We start from the raw sequence: 19838 nt of genomic DNA, 5'->3' as shown, positions 1-19838 counted from the left end.
TTGTGCTCTGCACATAGGAAGACAGTCTGGGTGCAGTTCAGGGGTCAGCTAAAGCAGTTTGACTTTCAGAAACTGTTTTGTCTTGTGTTCCATCAGAACAGGTTTTGCTGCACAGACCTTGGATAGTTATAACAGAATTGAGCATACAGTGGAAATGTACTTACTCAGGCATTTTGGCTCAGGAGACCAGCCCCTTTCAGAACAGTAAATTCGGACCCAGAATTCTCCAGTGGGGGTTGAATAGTCGTCGAGGCAGTAGTAATCTACAGACTGTCCAAATCTTTTTGGAAAGTAATAGTATCTGCCGTACTCATATGAACTACTTAACCTGCCATTTTCTATAAGTGGGTAGTCACACGGTTTCCCTTGAAATAGAACGTAACAGCAACAATATCAACACATGCATGATAAAAAGCTCAGGACACAATTAATTCAGATTCAGCTTCATCATCTGGGTGTTTTCAAAAACAGACAGAACCAGGACTGCACACCCTGTCAGATCCTAAGGAGGGCAGGAACAATCACACTCTCCTCCTGGGGTTTTGTTAGGGCCTGTAGCTGTGTTACTGCCCTCAATTCCATTGCAACCAACAGAAATCCAGCCAGCATTCTCAGCAGACTCCTGAGGTTGATTCATGAGACCAAAGGTTAGTATTCATTGTACAGAGAGATGACACTGTAGAAGGTCTTGATTAAATTTACTATTCTGACCATAAAGGGAGCCCAGTCATCTGGCTCAGATATAGAAACTGAACTGTGCACTCTAAACATTGAGATGACTCCTGCCACTTCCATTTATAACTTTCAGGATCCTGCACCAAAAGCTCTTCCTAACTCTTCTCATTTTTATTTTAAAGTGGCAGCATTTTAATTTTCTTCTCTTTGTTCCACAAAAGAACTGACCCTTTCCAGGGACAAGTCAAGGACATAAGGAGATTCTCAGAAGCTTCCATTCAAATTTACCCAGGTTTCTCCTGAAATGCTCTGACCCGGAGCCTACATGCCAGTGCAGAGAAGATCACCTACTGGACAGACCATTCAATAATGAGTGAAGTGGACTCAGAAGGATACCAGTATTTTAGAACCCAACCGATACAGAGAAAACATTAACTCAGATACTAAAAGAGCACGTTTCAGAAATAGCTCAAATCATCTTATCCAAAGGTTCATTTACAAGACTGATTTCATCAGGGTTTCTCTCATATTCTAAGTTTTATTTTCAGGGACCAAAGATCAAAGAGTGTTAAATTATGAAACTAGCTGTTAATTTATATATTTTTTTGTACTGTGCCTACTTGGCAAAACTATCATTGCAGTTATGGGAAGTTTAACCCAAGAAAGAACTCATCAACCATCAAGAATACCTTGCTTTGTTATCTGACAGGTTATAAAATAGATAAAATCCTCTGACTGTCCATAACACTAAATTACAACGCCAAGTAAAAATCTAGAGCTGTGATACTACAAGGAAAGATATCGTCCAATCATTACCTTTGGTTTGGCTACTTTACACTCCCTATGTTCTCTGCTCCTGACTGCGATGCTCATTCCTCGGGTGGAGCACAAACCTTCCTGACAGTGAGCTGACTATAGCACATTTTAAAAGATTTACAAATACAGTAATAGGTAATACCTGTGTTAATAAACACAGTGTAAATCTGGATTATACCATTGTTTTTATAGGTGATTTTTCTAAACAATCAAATTAAGCTTTACAGCACAAAGAAAAAAAAACCAGTCAACTGTCATATCTAATGCTCCTCAAGTTTTGCTCTTGACTTCTTTTCTCAGAGATACTTCCAACAATTTTACATTGTAACTTCGTTCATGAGAGCTACTTACGGACACAAGCTGGATCAGGCACCCAGCCATTCTTGGTGCATTCAGCTATGGTTCTGCCAGTCGTCACTTTAAAATGATATCCAGCATCACACTCTACTGTGATTGTATCATGTACTTTGTACCTGTCTTTTTGAGGTATAAAGTTCCCAGAGGAAATTACTGGAGGAGAGCATTCAATTTCTAAATAAAAAAAACAGAAAAAAAAAATCTAATAATATATTTAAATTTATTGCATAAGTTCTTATTTTCACTGTATATTGGCCATAAATGCATAAAATTGTTTAAAAGATGTTTCTTAGAGCAAAGAAAAGGTTACATTTCTTCCTCACACTTAGGAATGCATGGTTCTGTAAGAGAAGAGTGACAGGTGTTACTGATGTTATGTTAATTAGAAGATTAAAACTTAATTGCAAAGAGAATGGTTGGAGAAAGAACTGGAAGCCATCAAACTGAACCTGACTAATTTTTTCCAGTAGATCATTCTGCAGCTCGGCTATGCTGGGCTCATTTATGGACACTGTCCTAAAGGAGGGCAGTTTCACTGGGAGGTCCTAAATGGAAAATAATTATGCTTAACTGGGAACTGATCATTCAAAGGCTGCATCATTAAGATTAGTGTCCTTCACTGACACTGGAAGTATTTCAACAACTGAAAAAGGTCAAGAATCTTATTCTAAAAAACTCAAGATATCTTTATGCTCAGAGAAGTCAGGCAAACATATTTATATAGCAGAGCCTGTCTTTCAGTTTTTTTGTATCTTCTTCCAGTTCAGAAAACATCACCAACACACTGAGGGCTGGGAGGGGATGACTGTAAGGTTGGTCCTATTGTGGAGTAAGGGTGGGTGAATCAGTTTTCATGCATGCACTGCTGAATCCTCTAGGTCCTGTGATAAGCCCAGTAGGATCCAGAACCACTATCTGAGTACACCCCGAGCACCAGAGCCCAGCACATCAATGTCTAGAAGAACGTTTTGTTTGGCACTCCTCAAAACCAGTATGTTGCTAAACTGTAGGCAATGCGTATTAATTAGTATCATTACTAATCTTGAATCAGAAAGGTCAAAAACTGAGTGGGCCCCAGGACTGACAACAAGTCTTTATTTCTAAAGGTGTCTTTCTGGAAGAGGTCCCAGGAAGGTGGGTGGTGCATAAAATCCTAAATGTTGCCCTGTTGCCAACATTTTTTTTCCAGTTTTAAGATTTTGGCAATTTCTTGAAGAAAATTCAAGGCACTGATAAATTCTCCAAATTTCATCAAACTGTTTCAGTTGTGATATGAAATGCATATTTATGTTTGTGGGAATTGGAGATTTAAATATAGCCTTTAAGTGCTATATTTATACATAAAGTAAAATCCATGACCCAGAGGGCTGATGTTAAACAGACTAGCCCCAGGAATTATGAATTTTTCATATAAACTGCTCAGAAGGCATCTGAGAGTTAAAAAGCTGCAGGGAGCTTTAGAATTGTAAATATATTAATTTGTAGACATTCACAAGATTCTGGTTTTCCTACTGCTCTTCATGGAAAACTCTTATCCAGTTGTTTGGTCCCTTCAGCACTTAATCCTTCCGGTCTTCATGGATATTGGCTGGATGTGGATGGATTTGTTATGAACGAATTTATTAATCTCTAAAATTACTTCCAAACCCAACAAAAGTGCAAAACATCTTTAGGCAAGACTGACCTATGCAATAGGGAGGTGGATTCCATCCCGATTCAGTGCACAGTGCATCTGCTCTGTTCCCATATTTGTATCCTTCTTCACAGAAATACTGCATTAGATCATTTTCCTTGTAATTCCTCCTTGGAGAACGGACGTATCCATGAGGAATTTCTGGCACGTCACAGATAATTTCTGAAATTGAAACAGACAAAAATCAGGTATTTTTATTTATATTCACTAAGAATAAACTTCTATGATAATAAAATCTAGGGTTTTTTTTTTTTTTTTTTTTTATTTGAATTCACAGAAAACTTTTGCATTTGGAAGCTGTTGGAACTTATTTGAGCACTGATTTGATTTTGGGTTCCAGGTGGAAAATGTAGTGTAGCACAGCTTCGATTGCAAATTGGTTCATGAGACAGATTTCAGGGCTTTGCTTTGGACTTTAATGGATTTCAGAATCAAAAGATAAGGCAGAAGAAATCCCAAATCAAGACATTAGGCTAGCTGAAATTTAGGATTTTCCATTTTTCAGATAATTTCTTTGTAATTTCCAACAAAACTAATGTGCTCTCAGAGCCAGTAGATTATGAGTTAAATCATGGCCTCAAAAGGAGAAAAGAATTAAAGTATCTTTAAAAAATAAAATTTAAATCAAATAATTAAATTAAAATAAATAATTAAATTAAAAATTGACACTAGAATGCTTAATATCTATAAAAGAACATCAGTGTTCCAAGTTCCTTGCCAAACCAAATAAAACCACCAAGATCTTGCAGTTTCCTAAAAATGCATTCATAAAGCCAGAGGATATTCAGTGTTTTGTTTCCTAGGTCACAGAACAGGATACCAAAGAGTTCTCTTGGATTCTTTTACTGAATTTATTTTGTATTTAGAATGAAGTATAGCTCATGGAAACTGTCATTGTTTAATGAAATTCACTATATTCTGCAAATGTTACAAGAACATAGGCTTAATTCCACTTTATGCTGTACAAAATATAATAAATGGGGGTTTCAAAGCAGAAAAATGCAGCACTGAAATTGCAAACAATCCATAAATGTACTTGCCATCCTGATGTGTATTCTGCTCTTCTAAACACATGCTTCATGATCAAATAACAGAAGTAATCTAAGAAACTTGATGTTCTGAATATATAAGTGTTTGTTACCATAATCTTCCTATGATTCATTCTCATACACTGACAATCCAATCCCATCCATTCCCTGCTCAGAAACTGGGAGGAATAACCCCATCCACCAGTACCAGCTGCAGGCAGGGCAGTGTGGGGTTGGCTGGTTGAAATGCAGTTTTGTAGAAAAAAAATAGTGGTCCTGATGGACAAGTTGGACAGGGGCCAGCAATGGGCCTTTGCAGTAAAGAAAATAACCTGGGCTCCACTGGGAAAAATGTTGCCAGCAGAACAAAAGAGGTGATCCTGCCCCTCTACCCCTCTCTAGGTCTGAACTCCCAGCAGAGGAAAGATAAGGACATACTGGAGATCCAGTAAGGGACAGGAGGATAATTAAGGAATTGGAAAAACGTACAGATAGAGGTTTAAGAGAGTCTGGAGCAAAGAAGGCTTGGGGGAGGAGGGACGGGGTTCTTTACATGTGTCAATTCCTGGCTCCAGTGGGGCAGGCAGAAGTGAAGATGGTGGAACCAGACCTTTCTCACTGGCCAGCAGCCACAGTGTGAGAAGCAATGGGCACGAATTGAAGTACAGAAAATGCCACTTCAATGTTTTTACTAAAGAGAGTTCAACCATTGCAATGGGTTACCCAGAGAGGCTGTGGATCTCCATTCTTGGAGATATTAAAAAGGTGACTGAACATGTTCTAGAGCAACTTGCCCCAGCTAATTGCTTTGAGGGGCCTTCAGAGGTCCCACACCACCTCACTGATTCTGTCGTTCTGTAAAAACGAAATATGCACCTTCTAACTTTTCCAAACATATTAGTATCAGGAAAGAAAAATCCAGCATGATTTTTTTTGGTATTCTATATACTCTAAGAATTAAAATCCTACTTGTTTATTAAACTTGGTTCACACAGATTCAAAGTTGCTTCTGATTACTTTGGTTAAATCAATACTGAAGTGGTTGACTCTTATGCAGACATATCAAAGAATTTGACTGCAGCCTGGCAGAACATACAGCTTGTAGTAAAAATGTGGAACAAGCAGATGGTCTATTATGATTATATTAGTATCCAATATTATTATATTTCTCTTTCTTATCCTACTTCCTCATATATGCAATGGAGATTGTTTACAGACAAACTGTGCTTAACTGATGTGAAGTGAAAACTTTGTAGCTTCCCATATGGTAACCTATATTTAGGAGTCTGTGAGAATGAAGATTCTTAATGACCCACAGTAAATAGTGTCCTTTTTACCTTCGCACCGAGGCACATCGCTACTCCATTTTCCATTAGCAGAGCAAACGATTTCTTTAGCTCCAATAAGCTTGTGTTTTTCGTTACATTCAAAATTTACAGCCTGGCCAAAGGAATATTCTTGGCCTAGCTCAAATGCACCAGTCATAATTATCCTTCCATTTTCAGGTTCTTGTACAGGTAAACACTTTATCACTGGAAAAACAAAACAAGGAAAGGGAAAAAACCCATCATTTTGAGGTCTATTCTGCGAAATAAACTGACACACAAAAAAATAAAATACAGAAAACTCATTGTAATTTCCTTGCACATTTACAAAATATACCTTACTCTGTTTAGGTATCATGTGCAGCAAATGTAGTACAAAGCCCTAAGCAAAAAGACAGTGACATAGGAAGAAGCTTTTAGACCCGCTCTCATCATCCTCTTCTCTGCCCTTGAAGGCTAAAGACAGAGCACCCACTGACTTAGATGACCTCACTGAATTAGGTTATTTAGATGATAATCGAAATTATCCTAGGATCCTGCATTCTAAGGATGAGCCTTGACTGAGACCATTAAAATTTGTCAAAATCAGTTGACTCTGTTTAGAGTTGTGCCAAACTGAGTTTGCTATGGACAGGTATCTGGAAAAGTGCTGCATTACAGACTGCCTACAACAACAGGCAGTTATTAACTAAAATTCTAGTTAAGGATATCAGAGCAATTATATTACTAAAGTAAACAAACACAGTTAGACATTAATTTAGACCTCTTGCACCTCCCAGTTTTGTTCCTGTAGGAAAAAAAAAGAATTAACCTATGTCATCAGATATTTCTTATTAAGGGGGGAAACAACTATCAAAGCTCATTCCTAAATGTTCACATGTATATCATTGATCAGGTACAAAAGTGGCTTCTGTTTTTCTCTCTGACATTTGCCATCTTAAAATTCATCTGCCTTTTCTACGGGCTCGTATTCTGTCTCCTGGGTTCCTCACATTTAGGACATTATACAAATACTTTCTTTCATATGCAATCATCTTTCAGTGAAAACTCAACCATGACAGAAATAACTTAGGAGGACTTTGAAACTGAACTATTTTGGTGACACATGACAAAAACCGTTGGAAACCCTTGCTCCATATGGTGCAGACAGACCTCAATACCTAAGTGTGAGGGCAGTCAAAATCCAATAAACCAAATGTGGAGTATCTAAATCCAAGGAAATATCAAAACATAGACAACAAACTCTAGACAAGGTATCTACTTTCTTTTGCTCTTAGAGACCCTTTCCTGACATCAGATGCTTAACCTAAAGAAAATGTCACTGCTGCCCACATATGTTAAAATAAAGCAGTTAAAAATTATCTCTGTGAAGAACAGGAACCTTATTTTCATGATCATACAGGTTTGAAACTGGTGGAAAGGTTTCTAAAACCATCATCTGAGCCATCCGGTCTATTAAGCCTCGATGTCTGCGTCCCCCTTGCTCTCGCTTACGGAATGTCTTCGACCGTAAGACAGTAAGCTAATAGGGAGACCTTAGCAAAATCTTAATGCTTAGGATGTTCACAAGGATGGAGGAGGAAAGTAGCTAAAAACACACATGCCTTCACACTGGTTTGAAACTCATCATCCCAAATACCATTTGCAACCATGTTTTGCAGGCAGCTAGTCTATCAGGGATTTTAGGTGAGGCAGAGCTTCAAGCCAGTCTGGAAGTGACAGTACTCCACCTCATGAAGGGTTTTTAACAACAGCTTGTTGGACGAAAATGGCTGAGCAGTCCCAGTAAGAGCTTCACTGCTGCTTAACTTGAATTTAAACATATGTGAATTAATACTAGTAAAGCAATCACAGACTATTCTAGGCAGTATCACACAGATAAAAAGACAGTTTGATAGAGAATTAAATGTCAAACTCCATTTACCTTCACAGTGAGGGACGTCATTGCTCCATCCATCGGCCTGACACTCACGGTAATTTCTTAGGCTGAGCATCTGGTAGCTTACCAAATAAAAAGTAAAAAATGCTAAAATACAGTTTCATGATGCGACAGCAACAACAGTGCTGCTGTTTTTGAAGCAAAGGAAGAAGGCTTCAGGTGTTCTAGCATAGAATAACCAAAATGCGACAACACTGAGTAGTTTTTTAACCTGCATGTTCCCTATTTGATTTCTTCTAATTGCATAAGGGAAAATATAAAATAAAATCAGAGAGTAGGAAGGAATAAGTAAGAAGGGTTCTTCATTACAGAGACAGCAAGCTTTGGCTACATAACAAGAGGAAGGACAGCTACTCTGAAATGACGGTGAGGAACTGAAGGGATTAAGGAGAATATTGATTTTGGAACTCTCTTTGTGGAACTCAGATTGGATTCCAGTAACATAACAACTGCAAAAGCATGGCTAAACCACTGTACCAAAGTTGATTTGCTTTTCAAGAGGAACATATCCAGTCACAGGCACAATACCATGTATTTGACTTGCTGCATTTTCCACTGGAGAAGATGAATAGAGGAGAAAGAGAAAAAGAGTTTCTTTCAAGCATTCAGTGAAGACATGTTAGTGAGTCTGCCAGAAATGTCTTCCTTCAAACATTTTTTACAACACATAAACAAGCATTAAGTATTAGTAAGACACAGCCGCATTACCGAGAACAAATCCGTAACTGACACTTTAATTAACACCTTATGTTAATTCCCATACATTGAATTAAACAAGTATTACCCATCATTACATCTGTACTCAACTCTGGCACCAAACACAAATTCACTTCCACTGGTAAGTTCAAAGAAACCAAACTCAGTGTCTCCAGGATGTCCACAGGGCTTATCTGGTTAAAAAAAGGAAAAAAAAAGGAAAAGGCCTTACTTACACCATACACAGGAAGGTGGAAGTGTGAAAGACAGCATTTTCCCAGTGATTAGTAGTGAGTACAGGTCTTTGGGGCCTTTCAAAAATTCAGGTATGTTCAGCATAAGTTTGATTAACCTCTCCTTTCTATCACTGTTTTCAAAGATTTCAATAATAACATACTGGAGTATGCTTACTTAAAAAAAACAAGACAAAACCAACATACCAAAAAAAAACCCCAAAAAAAACAAATTAGGAAGTTTTATTCCTTTAAAAAGGCTGAACTCATATTCAGTCTTATGACAAATCTATGGCATTTTTCATACAATTTGTGACACAATCTGGTCCAAAGCCTCCACTAGAACATCCATCCATGATTAGAAATGGAATTTCCTCAATCTGATGGGGATTGTGCTGAGTGAAAGCCACAGGAGATATTTTGGTCCTTACTGCTTGCTGCTCAAAGCTCCCCACAGAACTTTCCTTATGGCCTGGCCCTAACTCTTTGCCTTGCATTCCCAAAAGAGTGGCAAAGATGAACACACCCTCCCCTCCCACTCATCCCCTTCTGATGTTATAATGTGGACTGCAAAATAAACTGCATGGCTGAAGCCTGTTACCTCTCCTCAGCAGAAATCTTTCCTGGTTCCTGTCAAGAAAGGCGATTTAATTCTTGGGGTGCATCAACATCCTTTGTTTTTACCAAGAAAGATGTGTTTGAATAGGCCCTAAACCCGCTCCAGTGGGATGCAGGGAAAATGGGAATTCATTATCAATGCTTCTGTCTTCTGTCCCGCCAAGGGACAGTGTTCCCTCAGCCCGTGGCACAGCACCCCTTCCTCTCTCTCCACATGCTCCTTGCCGGTGGCAGCAGCTGCTCACTGGGTGGCAGCATTTGCTAAAACATCCTACAAACTACACCAAATTTTGTACAGGTCCATGTTCGCTGACTAGTTACACAAAGAAATCTAAACAGAGACAGAGAGTAAGTAAAAAATGTAAAAAAAGCTATTAGCAACTTATAAATTCTTACTCAGGGTGCGTATCCATCTCTGTTCGAATGACACTCAGAACTTAACATTTATATTATCGAACCAAATATTTATACTCTACTAGTAAAAATTTTGTATGTTAGATACACAAGAATAATCCCTTGTTCCTAAAACTCCTTTGTGTTTAAAGCTCATTTATTACAGAAAAGAAGTATCTGCTGACTAATGATAACAAACTTCAATTACCTCACTAATGAATTCTGTATGAGGGTGTGAGATACTTGTAAACTTAGCACAGTATGCTAGACATAATAAATAGCAGCTCTCATCCTAATTGTGAATTACAGCTTGAAAGAAAAGGCAGGGAAAAATAATTTCCCACTTCCAACAAATGATATCTGTCATAGAACTAGTTGAATAAACTCTCTCTTGACTTGCATTCAGAAGCTACGTTTGTGCTTTATCCTGCTTAGACTGAAAGATTTTTGAAAGCAAGTTTCTAAGAACTTAATAACTGATTTTAATAACATAAATTGGGTTCATAAGGCTGGCCTAGACTAAGATCTTCTGTAAAGAAAAAAATCAACCCTTTAATCTGGAGAAAAGGAACTTAAAGTTCCCTTGTGCACACATACTTTTTAGGGTGATATTTAAAGAGTGCAGAAACAAGTAATTTACATGCAAAGCTACAATTTATTTTTTGGCACCATTGGCAAGGAATGTGATCTGCCAGATCAAATGTCTGCAGATATTTTGCATAAATACTCACTTCTGCATTCTGTCCCTGGGGGCAGCTGCTTCCACGTTCCATCGACGCACTGAAACGCAACTCGTCCAACTTTTACATATCCAGGCCGACAATTGTATGATGCTTGAGTCCCATGTGGATAGGGGGGGTTGTCCCATCTTTTGGAAGGCACTTCTTTTACCCTCCTAGGAGGAGGTTCTTCACAAGCTAAAAATTTTAAATAAAAACATTGGTGACCAAAGCACATGCTACAAACACCAAAATAATTTTGCAATAGGAAATGTAGTGAGAAATCCTGGGGCCATTTGTGATCAAACCAGCGTGTGTTTTCTACTGAATCAGCACAAAATAGGAAACTGTCAAGGATCCATGTTTTATAGGAATGTGAATAGACATTTAGAAGGACATAGGAACAGCCAGGTGCCAAGAAACCACCCAGGACAGCAATGGTTCATGAAACAGATTTTAATTACAAAGCCTGAGAGGAGATCAGTGCCCTGGTTCCAGCCGCAGACACCTCCTACCCTTCCATCTGCAGGAGCTGCTCCAGGCCTGTCCTTCCACTGCCACAGAGAACAACTCTCTGCACTCTGTAGTTTCCCTTCAAACTATTTTCTCCTCCAGCCACCACTACCTCTACTAACATTATTTCATCTGTCATTTGATTAAGTTCTGCCAAACCTTCTCTCACCTTTGCATTGCCTAAACTTCCTCTCCAGGCTCAGATCACCTGATATTCCAAAACTTATTTCCTCTTGTTCCTTACTTACAGGTTACTTGTTACACAATAGAATTAATTCTGGGTATTCAGTCTGACCTTTAGCTTCCAAGCATTTTGTCTCGGTTTGGGGAGTGGATGGTGGTGTCTGGTATTTCTTATTAGCTCAGTATTATGGAGTCCTTGCCCAAAAGCTGCTTCCTGGGCCTTCTTTGGTGCACATGAAATGTACAGCCAAGTCCATATGAACTACAACAAATGAACCCAAATCATTCTATTAAGAAGTCCCTCAACAGCTTGAGAACGAGAAAAGTCAGACTAAAGGAGAAAGAAGCAAATGCTGGGAAGCTGTTAATGAAAGACTAAATGATTTTGTGTCAAGAAATAATTGACCCAATTTCAGTGACCAATTTTCAGTGCTTGGGTGACTGAAATGTACTTGTTCTGGAAGCTGAAGCTTCACCCAGAGTAACAGAGTCTGAACAGCCTAGTTAAGTAAATGCAATGAACTCTGTTTTCCATCTGAACATGAAAGGTGAGCATTCATCAAGAATAAATAAAACAAGCCCTGAGAAATGAAGCCTTGGAAAAGGAATGAAATCTCTGTATAGAAAATAAATGGGAGAAGAAATGTCTGCCAGAGAAGGAAGTCCCTTGGTGAGTAGATTCATTACTCAGCAGAGACGTGGCACAGATGTCCTCTCCCCAGTTTAGCTGTAAGGCCACAGGTTTGAGAAAGCAGTAGGATTCTCACTGAAACCTTCCTATGGGTTGTCCAGGTGCTGCCTGGAAATAGGACTATGGGAAAAATATTTAGGATCTTTCCTCATGTGAGGGGTGTGGAGCTGTAGCTCACTGAACTGCACTGCAGAGATCACAACCACACATTAAGTAGCTGATGCGGAAGAAAGTGTATTTAATCCTCTCACTTTGTGTGGAAAGTGAGTTTTACTTGACTTTTACAAAGACACACCCTTGAGAACTCACTGTTTGTATTTCAGTCAGGGGTGTACCAACGAAATTAGAGGCATAATTTCATAAAATTGTTTAAAAAACAGGGAAAAATATTTTTTACGATAAAAAAACGGTATAATTTTAAGTGTTCTGTATGGCATTTTGAAAATATAAAGAAAATGGTGTTAATTGTGCAGCCTAATAATTTTAGTTTGGCTGTTTTAAGTAGCCAGAAGAATTAGACAAGCTTTGACAATACTACTGAGGTGCTAAAGGGAGAGTGTGCCCACATATTCACGTTTTTTCCAATTACCTTGATAAGTATTCTCCCTCCTATGAATGATTACATCTGAATAAAAATTATTGTTTCTGTGCACTAGAGGGTACTAGGCTACTATAAAAAATGTAGGAGGGACTTTTTTTAGCAAAATTAAGACATTCAAATTCTAACAACACTTTTTGCAAAATGTAGGAATAAGCAAAATGAACAGGAATCCTCTAGCTAGTCTTTCAAATGAGTTAAAAATGGTTCGTTTACCCAAAAATTTCTTTTCGATGGTGAGAAAGAGAATGTTTCTAACTCCACATATTTTTAATTAGACCTTGTTTAAATTAGCACTTTCAGTTTGCAAGCTGAGAATGCACACTGAAATCTATAATTTAGAAAATAGGTTATTGAATACAGGGAAAGCTTCTCTATTCCTCCCTCTGAATTTTATCACATTTTTATTGTCTGTTGTGCAGAATGCAGCCTCTCAACTCCTCCTTGTTTACATTAAAAAAAAACCAAAAAGGAAAGATAATCTCCTTAGTCTCTTCATCATTACTAAGATGTGCTGGGTCTTGCTGGGTTTTACCTCAACACTTCCCCATTCCTGCCCTGATGTCAAACTATGCATTGCCATCAAGTGTCAGAGTGTGTGTGTATATATATATATATGTATATGTTTATACATATTTCTGACTACAGCTAATTATTGGGGGGTTTTATTAGTTTCTTAGTGGCTTGAGGTGAAGAAATCTGCTGGTATGTTGTACTTCAAAACTATGTTAATTCTATCATGCACTCACCAGCATCGGAGGGTTTTATTTCTATATTAGAAAGCCTGCACTAAACGAATACTTTCAAACTTTAGTGACAGATCAGGAGAGATGGAATTACTCATTCAGTATTTACATGGGACTTGACCTCAGTTAGAAATAGCTCAAGCTGCTTTTTTGCCAACAAAATGCTGGTAGCAGCTTCTACAAAGCACAAGCATAATTACAAATCCAAGTACAAGTGGTTTTCAGTCCTTGCGCAAAACTCACACAGACTTTCAGCATGAAGCATAAATAAGAACCCTGCATGACCCATGGTAATAGTTGTCCTGGATAAATCAGATTTTGCTACATTCACATTCCTTTCCAATCTCCCTGACCTAAAGAAAGCATTGTGAAAACAAAGTGCAAATTCAGGCAAACTTTCATTTCAAATTCCAGGACTTTTCTGCACGTCTTTGCAAACAAATTAGACCATTAGTTGCTTTGAGGCAATATTTATATTTCATTAAGATAGGACATTCCTTTATTTTCCTGATTTTTCAATTTTTCAAAGTAAAATCCATTATTGGATTGTTTTTATTAATAAGGTCTTCATAACTTCCAACTAAAATTAAAACCAGCCTAAACCAAGGAAAGACACATGAGCTCAAAACCACACAGCACTCTCTGCACAACACTCTATGCAAAGAAACTCAGACAGAAAGCAAACAAATTAAATTACTAAGGATACACTAAATAATATAAACTCAAATCATGAAAAATCCATTGAACAGAGAAACAGAAAACATCAGAGGCTTCTGAAAAGACACAGAATACGAGCTACCTCTTCAAACATGAAAAAAGCATACCTGTATCTATTTATCTCATTCCTAGACTAAAACCAGTCAGTCAATAGATATAAGCTTTTCAGTCAATGTAGCAATCATTCATCTTTCTCAGACCATCTCACAGATTATTCCAGACAGAAAAAAACCACTCCATAAATGTGCATTTCTATTTTAATCTACCAGTTGCTTCCTGGTTTTAGATATTAGAATAATTAGCAAACATAATGAATATAAAATTAGTTGTCTGACTCCAGTTTATAGTGATACCAACCATTAAAAAAGTTAGGCAACAGATTAATAACAGCAGTAGTTATCCAAATAAATAGGTGAAAGTAATCCTATGACAGTATACTAAATACTAAAGGTGCTAAATGCTGCCAGAAGAAATGTCAGTTATTATTGTCAGAAGTTCATGAAAAAAGCTACAACGCCTTTAAAAATTGCTTTGGTTACCATCTTCACACACATTTTAAGATAGGAGTTAAAGCTTACCCCTTTGTGCAGCACAATGCATCCAACACAAGAGCAGAGCTACATAGCCCAGGAACAACATCCTAGAGATTCAAAAACTCAGCAAACACATCCAGTAATATAGCCTACTTTTTTTTTATTACTTTGTGTTATTTCCACTCCTTTTTTACTTAACTGGTCCAGGGACTGACCTTGCAAAACATTTATACTCTGATTTCAGCAGTCACTTCCCCTAAACCTCTTGCAACACACAAGTGTTTCTTTTTTTTAAACCCCCTCTCTAAACCTTGCTAAATGAATAAACAAATGCCTGGCAATTTAAGTCGACACATTCCTTTCCCTGTGGTCTGCTTGTTTTGACATTACCCTTTTTTTTTCCATATTTAGCCCTTCCATGCTCATATAAGGTTATGTCTTTTGCTATCTAAAAGTTGTACAACTAAATTATTTTGCAATTCCTTGTGTATTGTATGCTTAGTTAGAAAACAAATTAATGGTAAGTGTGTGTAAAAATGAACTGCCCTATACATATAATTCAAGATGTAGGTTGCAAACAATCAAAATAAAAAGCAGGCAAAAATGAACTTAGGGGTCACTCACCGGTTCTTATAGAAGATACCAACTACCCAGAACAAAGGAAATGTATTTGGTCAAATTCCTCATCAAATAAACCCAGGTGATGTTGAGGCACTTCAGTATCACATGAGAAATGATAAGGCGGAGAAGGTTTGAATGGATTGTAAGACAGATAATGAACTTTCCAAAGAAAAATATAGCATTTCGCAAAAAGAACTATATGCCTAACAAAGGAACTTCTCATGGGTTCATGTAAGCAACAGTCATATAGTCTAATAGCTTCATGAAATGTCTTGGCTTTACAAGTACTCTTCAGTGGAAATGTAGATCATCGGAAGAGAATTATTTGAGACTGAGAATTAGGGGGAAAAAACATAATTCTACAAAGTGCTCCCAGGAGATGGACATAAACCAGCTACAGGCCAGGTGCCCTCCAGTGGTGATGTCTGACTGGAATGGAGCACACCCAGATCCATCTTGTAAATGTTCCCAAAAACCCACATAACATATCCTTAAAAATCACTAGACTCCTTAGTGTACTGCTATAGGATAAAAATGAGTGTCTACAGAAAAGATCTCAAATCAACAGCAGTTGAAAATTTTTCTCTTCTTAAAATGCAGATGGAATATTTCTTTTTAAACTTTGGGCTGTGTTTTCTGTCACCAGTTGTAAGAAATGGTCTTAGTAAAACTGGCATTCAGCTGTTTTTCCTACAGAATGGACTTCAGAGAGCATAATATCTCTTCCTTTCCCTTGACAAATGACTCATGTGGAGAATGAACTCTCACCCTGCTCCATGACCCTGTGATGATCGATCAGCATCTGGTTTGCAGTTACTGGCGCACACCTTATCAGTAAGTGGATATTTCATGCACCTGTCAAAGCTGTATTTTCTCCATTTTTAAGTATTAAATCTTCTGATGTCATGAAGCTCAAACTGGTTCAGGTTTTGTCAAACTGCTTTTGGGTTATTAAACTTGTAAAATAATTATGGGCTTGAAACACGGTCAAAGATACTTTCAGGTGCAGCTGAACCAGAACTGAAATTGAAATGGTACCATAAATTTCCTGACTGCTCTCCATAAATACAGGCATTGCTAGAACTATTCAAGCTAAAAGATAACATCAGTATGCAAAACTAGGTAGATATAAAATGTCTGTGAATAAATTTAAGGTGTAAATTAGAAAACTCACCTCAGCTGGTGAAGCTCTGAAGCAATATTTGTATAGGCATAACACAGGCCTGTACAGAGAAACCATCTTCAATCACAAAGCAAGAGACCAGACTCGGTCCTTTCCAGTCCTGGGTTTGTGATCTTCTTAAGTCATTGACTAAACTTACCCTAGCCAAATGGAAATAGAATCAGGAGCTTAAACTTTCTTTCCTTGCTTACCTCTTTCATGGGCTATCAACTCAAAATCTAACATCTTTTAATTGTGCCACCTCCAGCCTCTAACAAAACAGAGCATACAGACAAATCATGCCTCAGGACCTCTAAGGCAAGGAGAAAAGAACTCCTCTCTAGAGTTTACCTCCTACTCATGAGAAAGGCAGAAACATCTACATAGTTATGCAACCAAAGACAGTTGGATTTTGCCAAAGGAAGCAGAACTACTGCTTTGAGAACTGGTGTGACTGCACCCGAAATACTGCTGTGGACACGGCCAGACTGCCAAAATATCACCACATATTCCCTGTACAAGCAAAACTGCATGTCAAGGTGTGAGATCACAGGAAAGGACAGGTTGGAAGTTCTCTTGTCCAAAACTCCTCCACAAAACAGAGTCAGTGTGAGGTCAGAATAAGCTACTCAGGGTTTTATTAGTTCCTTACTCAACACGGAGGCTTAACACCAAAGTTCAGAGTGTTGGTTCAAACGTGAATCATTTTGAGAACAGTGTTAGGAAGCCATTTTGTGTTAGGAAAACAGACCTGAGTAAGTCAATGTATTCCATAGGGGACTAATGATGACTAGTAATGGCAGCTTAATTAGCCACAGCTGAAATAGCATCTCTGACCAGTGTAATTCCAGCATGTTCTAACAGCATGCTTGCTGTCACACTTGATTTTAATGACCTCATTAGAGCACACAGAATTCTAGCACCAGCCACTGCTTTGCCCAACAATTGTCATGAAAATGTCCTATCCCACTGTATTAATAGTGAGACTATCTTTGCATCCTGAACATTTGTCTCTCCTCACGCTGGCACACAACTTCTGTGACTCATAATTACACTAACATATCATGTAATAGCTACAATCACAACCTAAGGGTGTGACAGGGAAAAACTGCTCAGTTTACTTCGTTTAAACCAAATAATCATCACACTGGTTTATTGATTTATTAATAGAACACAATTAACTAGCAATCAGTGGCATATACTTTCAGGTTCAGTATGGGCAATACACTGTCAAACAAAATGCTAATAAACATCTAACAAATAAAGAATGTTTCTTCACTAATCCCCCAAAGTTCTAATTGCGCACACAAAGCTGTGCACCCACCCACCCACGGTTATACACACAATTTCCCTCTCACACATGCCCCTGTAGGAGATGTGGGCACTTTTTGTGTACTTTGCTGCTCCTCACAACCTGCTAACGCACACAGCGGGGAGGAAGCACCACAGCCCCAGCCGTGAGTCCCTGCCTATTGCACCTGCCCAGTCACTGCCCGAGCTGGATGAAGGCTGCTGGCATGTCCACACAGAGTTTTTGGTGCCAGGGGATGAACATAGAGCAAATGGTGTCAAACCTACCTCATCTGTTTTTGACTGCTTGCTCCATTCCCACTGTTTTCCTTCCTGTTACAATTTCATTTGTCCCATATGTTTCTTTCCAAACTGGACCTTCCCTTATTTCAGAACTCACCTGGTAACTCCCTAGTAGTTTGTCATCCCCTTTAACAGGACCAGCTGTGGCACAGTCAATCTCAGACAGGTTTGCATGCTTGAACTTGCACTGCTGTCTTATCAGCTGTTGCTGTTCAGATCATTTTACCAAGAATGGGTCATGGGAGCACCCCTGCAAACAGAAACATAGTACTAGGAATTCTTTAGGAATATTCCTTCAGCTTCTTCTAAGGTAAATTAGGTAACAGCATGTGCTTAGGCAGCATTTTGCAGCAATGACAGGAGATATATCATGTCCAATTCTAAAAGTAATATAAACCCACTTCTGATTGTGTTTAAGTACCACCTCATTCTCCTGCCTTGGTGCTCTATACTCAAAAGTGAAGTGAAAATTACTTGAAAAGGTGTTCTTTGCAAAAAAAGATGTTCTCCTCCTATATAAAAGCAGCTGTCAGTAACCCTACTTTTAAATGAAGTAAGTCCTCCTACTCACAGCCAAGTGAAGCTTTACTGGAAGGCAATTCCCAGGTTATCACCATTTCCCACCAGCCTGCTCTCCCGGGATGCAGTGCTGCTCTTCTCTTGTTCCCACAGCTCCTTTCCAGGTCACCACAGATGCCAGAGGGCCGGGGTGCACCAGGACCCTGGGTGGCCCTGAAGTGTTCGCTGTCCCTTTTTGGATCTGTGCTGTGCTGGCTTAGCACAGAAGAATAAAAGGATCAGGTCAGATCGAATGCCCTGTGTCTGAAACAACTCTCTAAAGATCGTGCTTGCAGTGAAGGGTCCTGCTCACCCGGCTACAGAAAACACGCCCTCTACCTACCAACATTTCAGTTTAATTAGATACATGAAACTACCTCCTTTTTTTTTTTTTTTAATGCTTTCAGAGGAATTATCAAATTTGAAATCCCTCATTTCGCTTTCTGCCCTAGCTTTGCAGCTTTACAGTGACCTTAAAACTCTGTTCTCACTTCGGGCTATTTCAGTCTGTTACTGTCTCTGAATCACTATCAAACCTTTCATGCCAGCAGAACAGTCTGCTACTGCACAGCCATTTAAACAAACAGGCACCAAGTGGAAAGATAGGAGGACTCCAACAACATTTTTTCCCCTGAAGTTTAAACGATTCCAAACATTGCAGCATTGCACTCTGGAATTATATCAGACAATAAAAGAAAGAGATACGCAAAACAGACAATAAAAAGTAAATAGGATAAATAAAGATTTAAAGGTATGTGAGAATAGAAAGACTTGCTTAGAAATAAATAGTCCTTTTAGAAAAAAAAACTAGCAAGGAGCAGTCTAGAGCTTGTAAAAAATTATGATTATGATTTTTTTTTTTTAAAGTTTCATTACATATCAGTAGTATGTCCCCAATGGCTGCACTTTCCCAAAGGACAATTAAAGTTACCATCAACTCTTCCTGTAACTACTCCAGCACACAACCCAGCTACCTAGCAGGGAGGTGACACAAGCATTTCTTTTTGCAGAAACTTACTGGCTACACTGTCATTTTTATGCTATGGTAACACTCAGACCCCACCCCCAGACTGTACTGTAAGATTGAGAATAAACCAAAACCAGGCCTTTTCCCTAAAAGCCAAGACTCCAGTAAGGTGTAATGCAAGTATACTTAAACTAGCAAACAAAAGAAGGGACGAACCCAATAAGCGCACGTTGCCCTAACCCTCCAGCAAGTCCTTTCTAAGAAAGGGATGTGAAAGGAAAGAATGAGATTGCAGTGACAATTCCTCTGCAGCAAGGGAGAAGTAAGAAAATGATGATGCTTTCAAATTATAATGTGTGGGAACAAAGGCTATTAGGGAAAGATTCAAGACAAGTAATCATCTGTATAGGAAATGACACAAAAGAATAAGGCAGAGTCCGTGCAGTCATTGGAGTTGAATGGAA

General features: G+C 38.5%; 1 protein-coding gene and 1 long non-coding RNA gene across 4 annotated transcripts in view; both read right to left on the bottom strand.

The window, feature by feature from the left end:
* Positions 1-14686, bottom strand: part of CFH (complement factor H) — a 29432-nt gene extending 14746 nt beyond the window's left edge. The window contains exons 1-8 of one of the 3 annotated variants that reach the window (XM_032117362.1): positions 14519-14686; positions 10505-10690; positions 8618-8723; positions 7819-7895; positions 5907-6101; positions 3533-3703; positions 1843-2022; positions 165-365 (exon numbers count right to left, since the gene is read on the bottom strand). In XM_032117362.1, coding sequence (XP_031973253.1) covers positions 165-365; positions 1843-2022; positions 3533-3703; positions 5907-6101; positions 7819-7895; positions 8618-8723; positions 10505-10690; positions 14519-14579 — 1177 coding nt within the window. In that variant the 5' untranslated portion in view covers positions 14580-14686. The remainder of the gene's footprint in view (positions 1-164; positions 366-1842; positions 2023-3532; positions 3704-5906; positions 6102-7818; positions 7896-8617; positions 8724-10504; positions 10691-14518) is intronic. The other 2 variants (XM_032117361.1, XM_032117360.1) reach the window with 2 other exon arrangements.
* Positions 14687-16270: 1584 nt separating this feature from the next.
* Positions 16271-18823, bottom strand: LOC116448283. The gene is made up of 3 exons (XR_004241864.1): positions 18421-18823; positions 17835-18099; positions 16271-16417 (listed from the first exon to the last, which is right to left on the bottom strand). It is a non-coding gene; the product is annotated as an uncharacterized LOC116448283 (long non-coding RNA).
* Between the last annotated feature and the right edge of the window lie 1015 nt (positions 18824-19838).

The sequence above is a fragment of the Corvus moneduloides genome, chromosome 9 (genome assembly GCF_009650955.1).
Source record: "Corvus moneduloides isolate bCorMon1 chromosome 9, bCorMon1.pri, whole genome shotgun sequence".
In the NCBI taxonomy this organism is placed as follows: Eukaryota; Metazoa; Chordata; class Aves; order Passeriformes; family Corvidae; genus Corvus; species Corvus moneduloides.
This window is presented reverse-complemented; position numbering and strand designations above follow the sequence as displayed.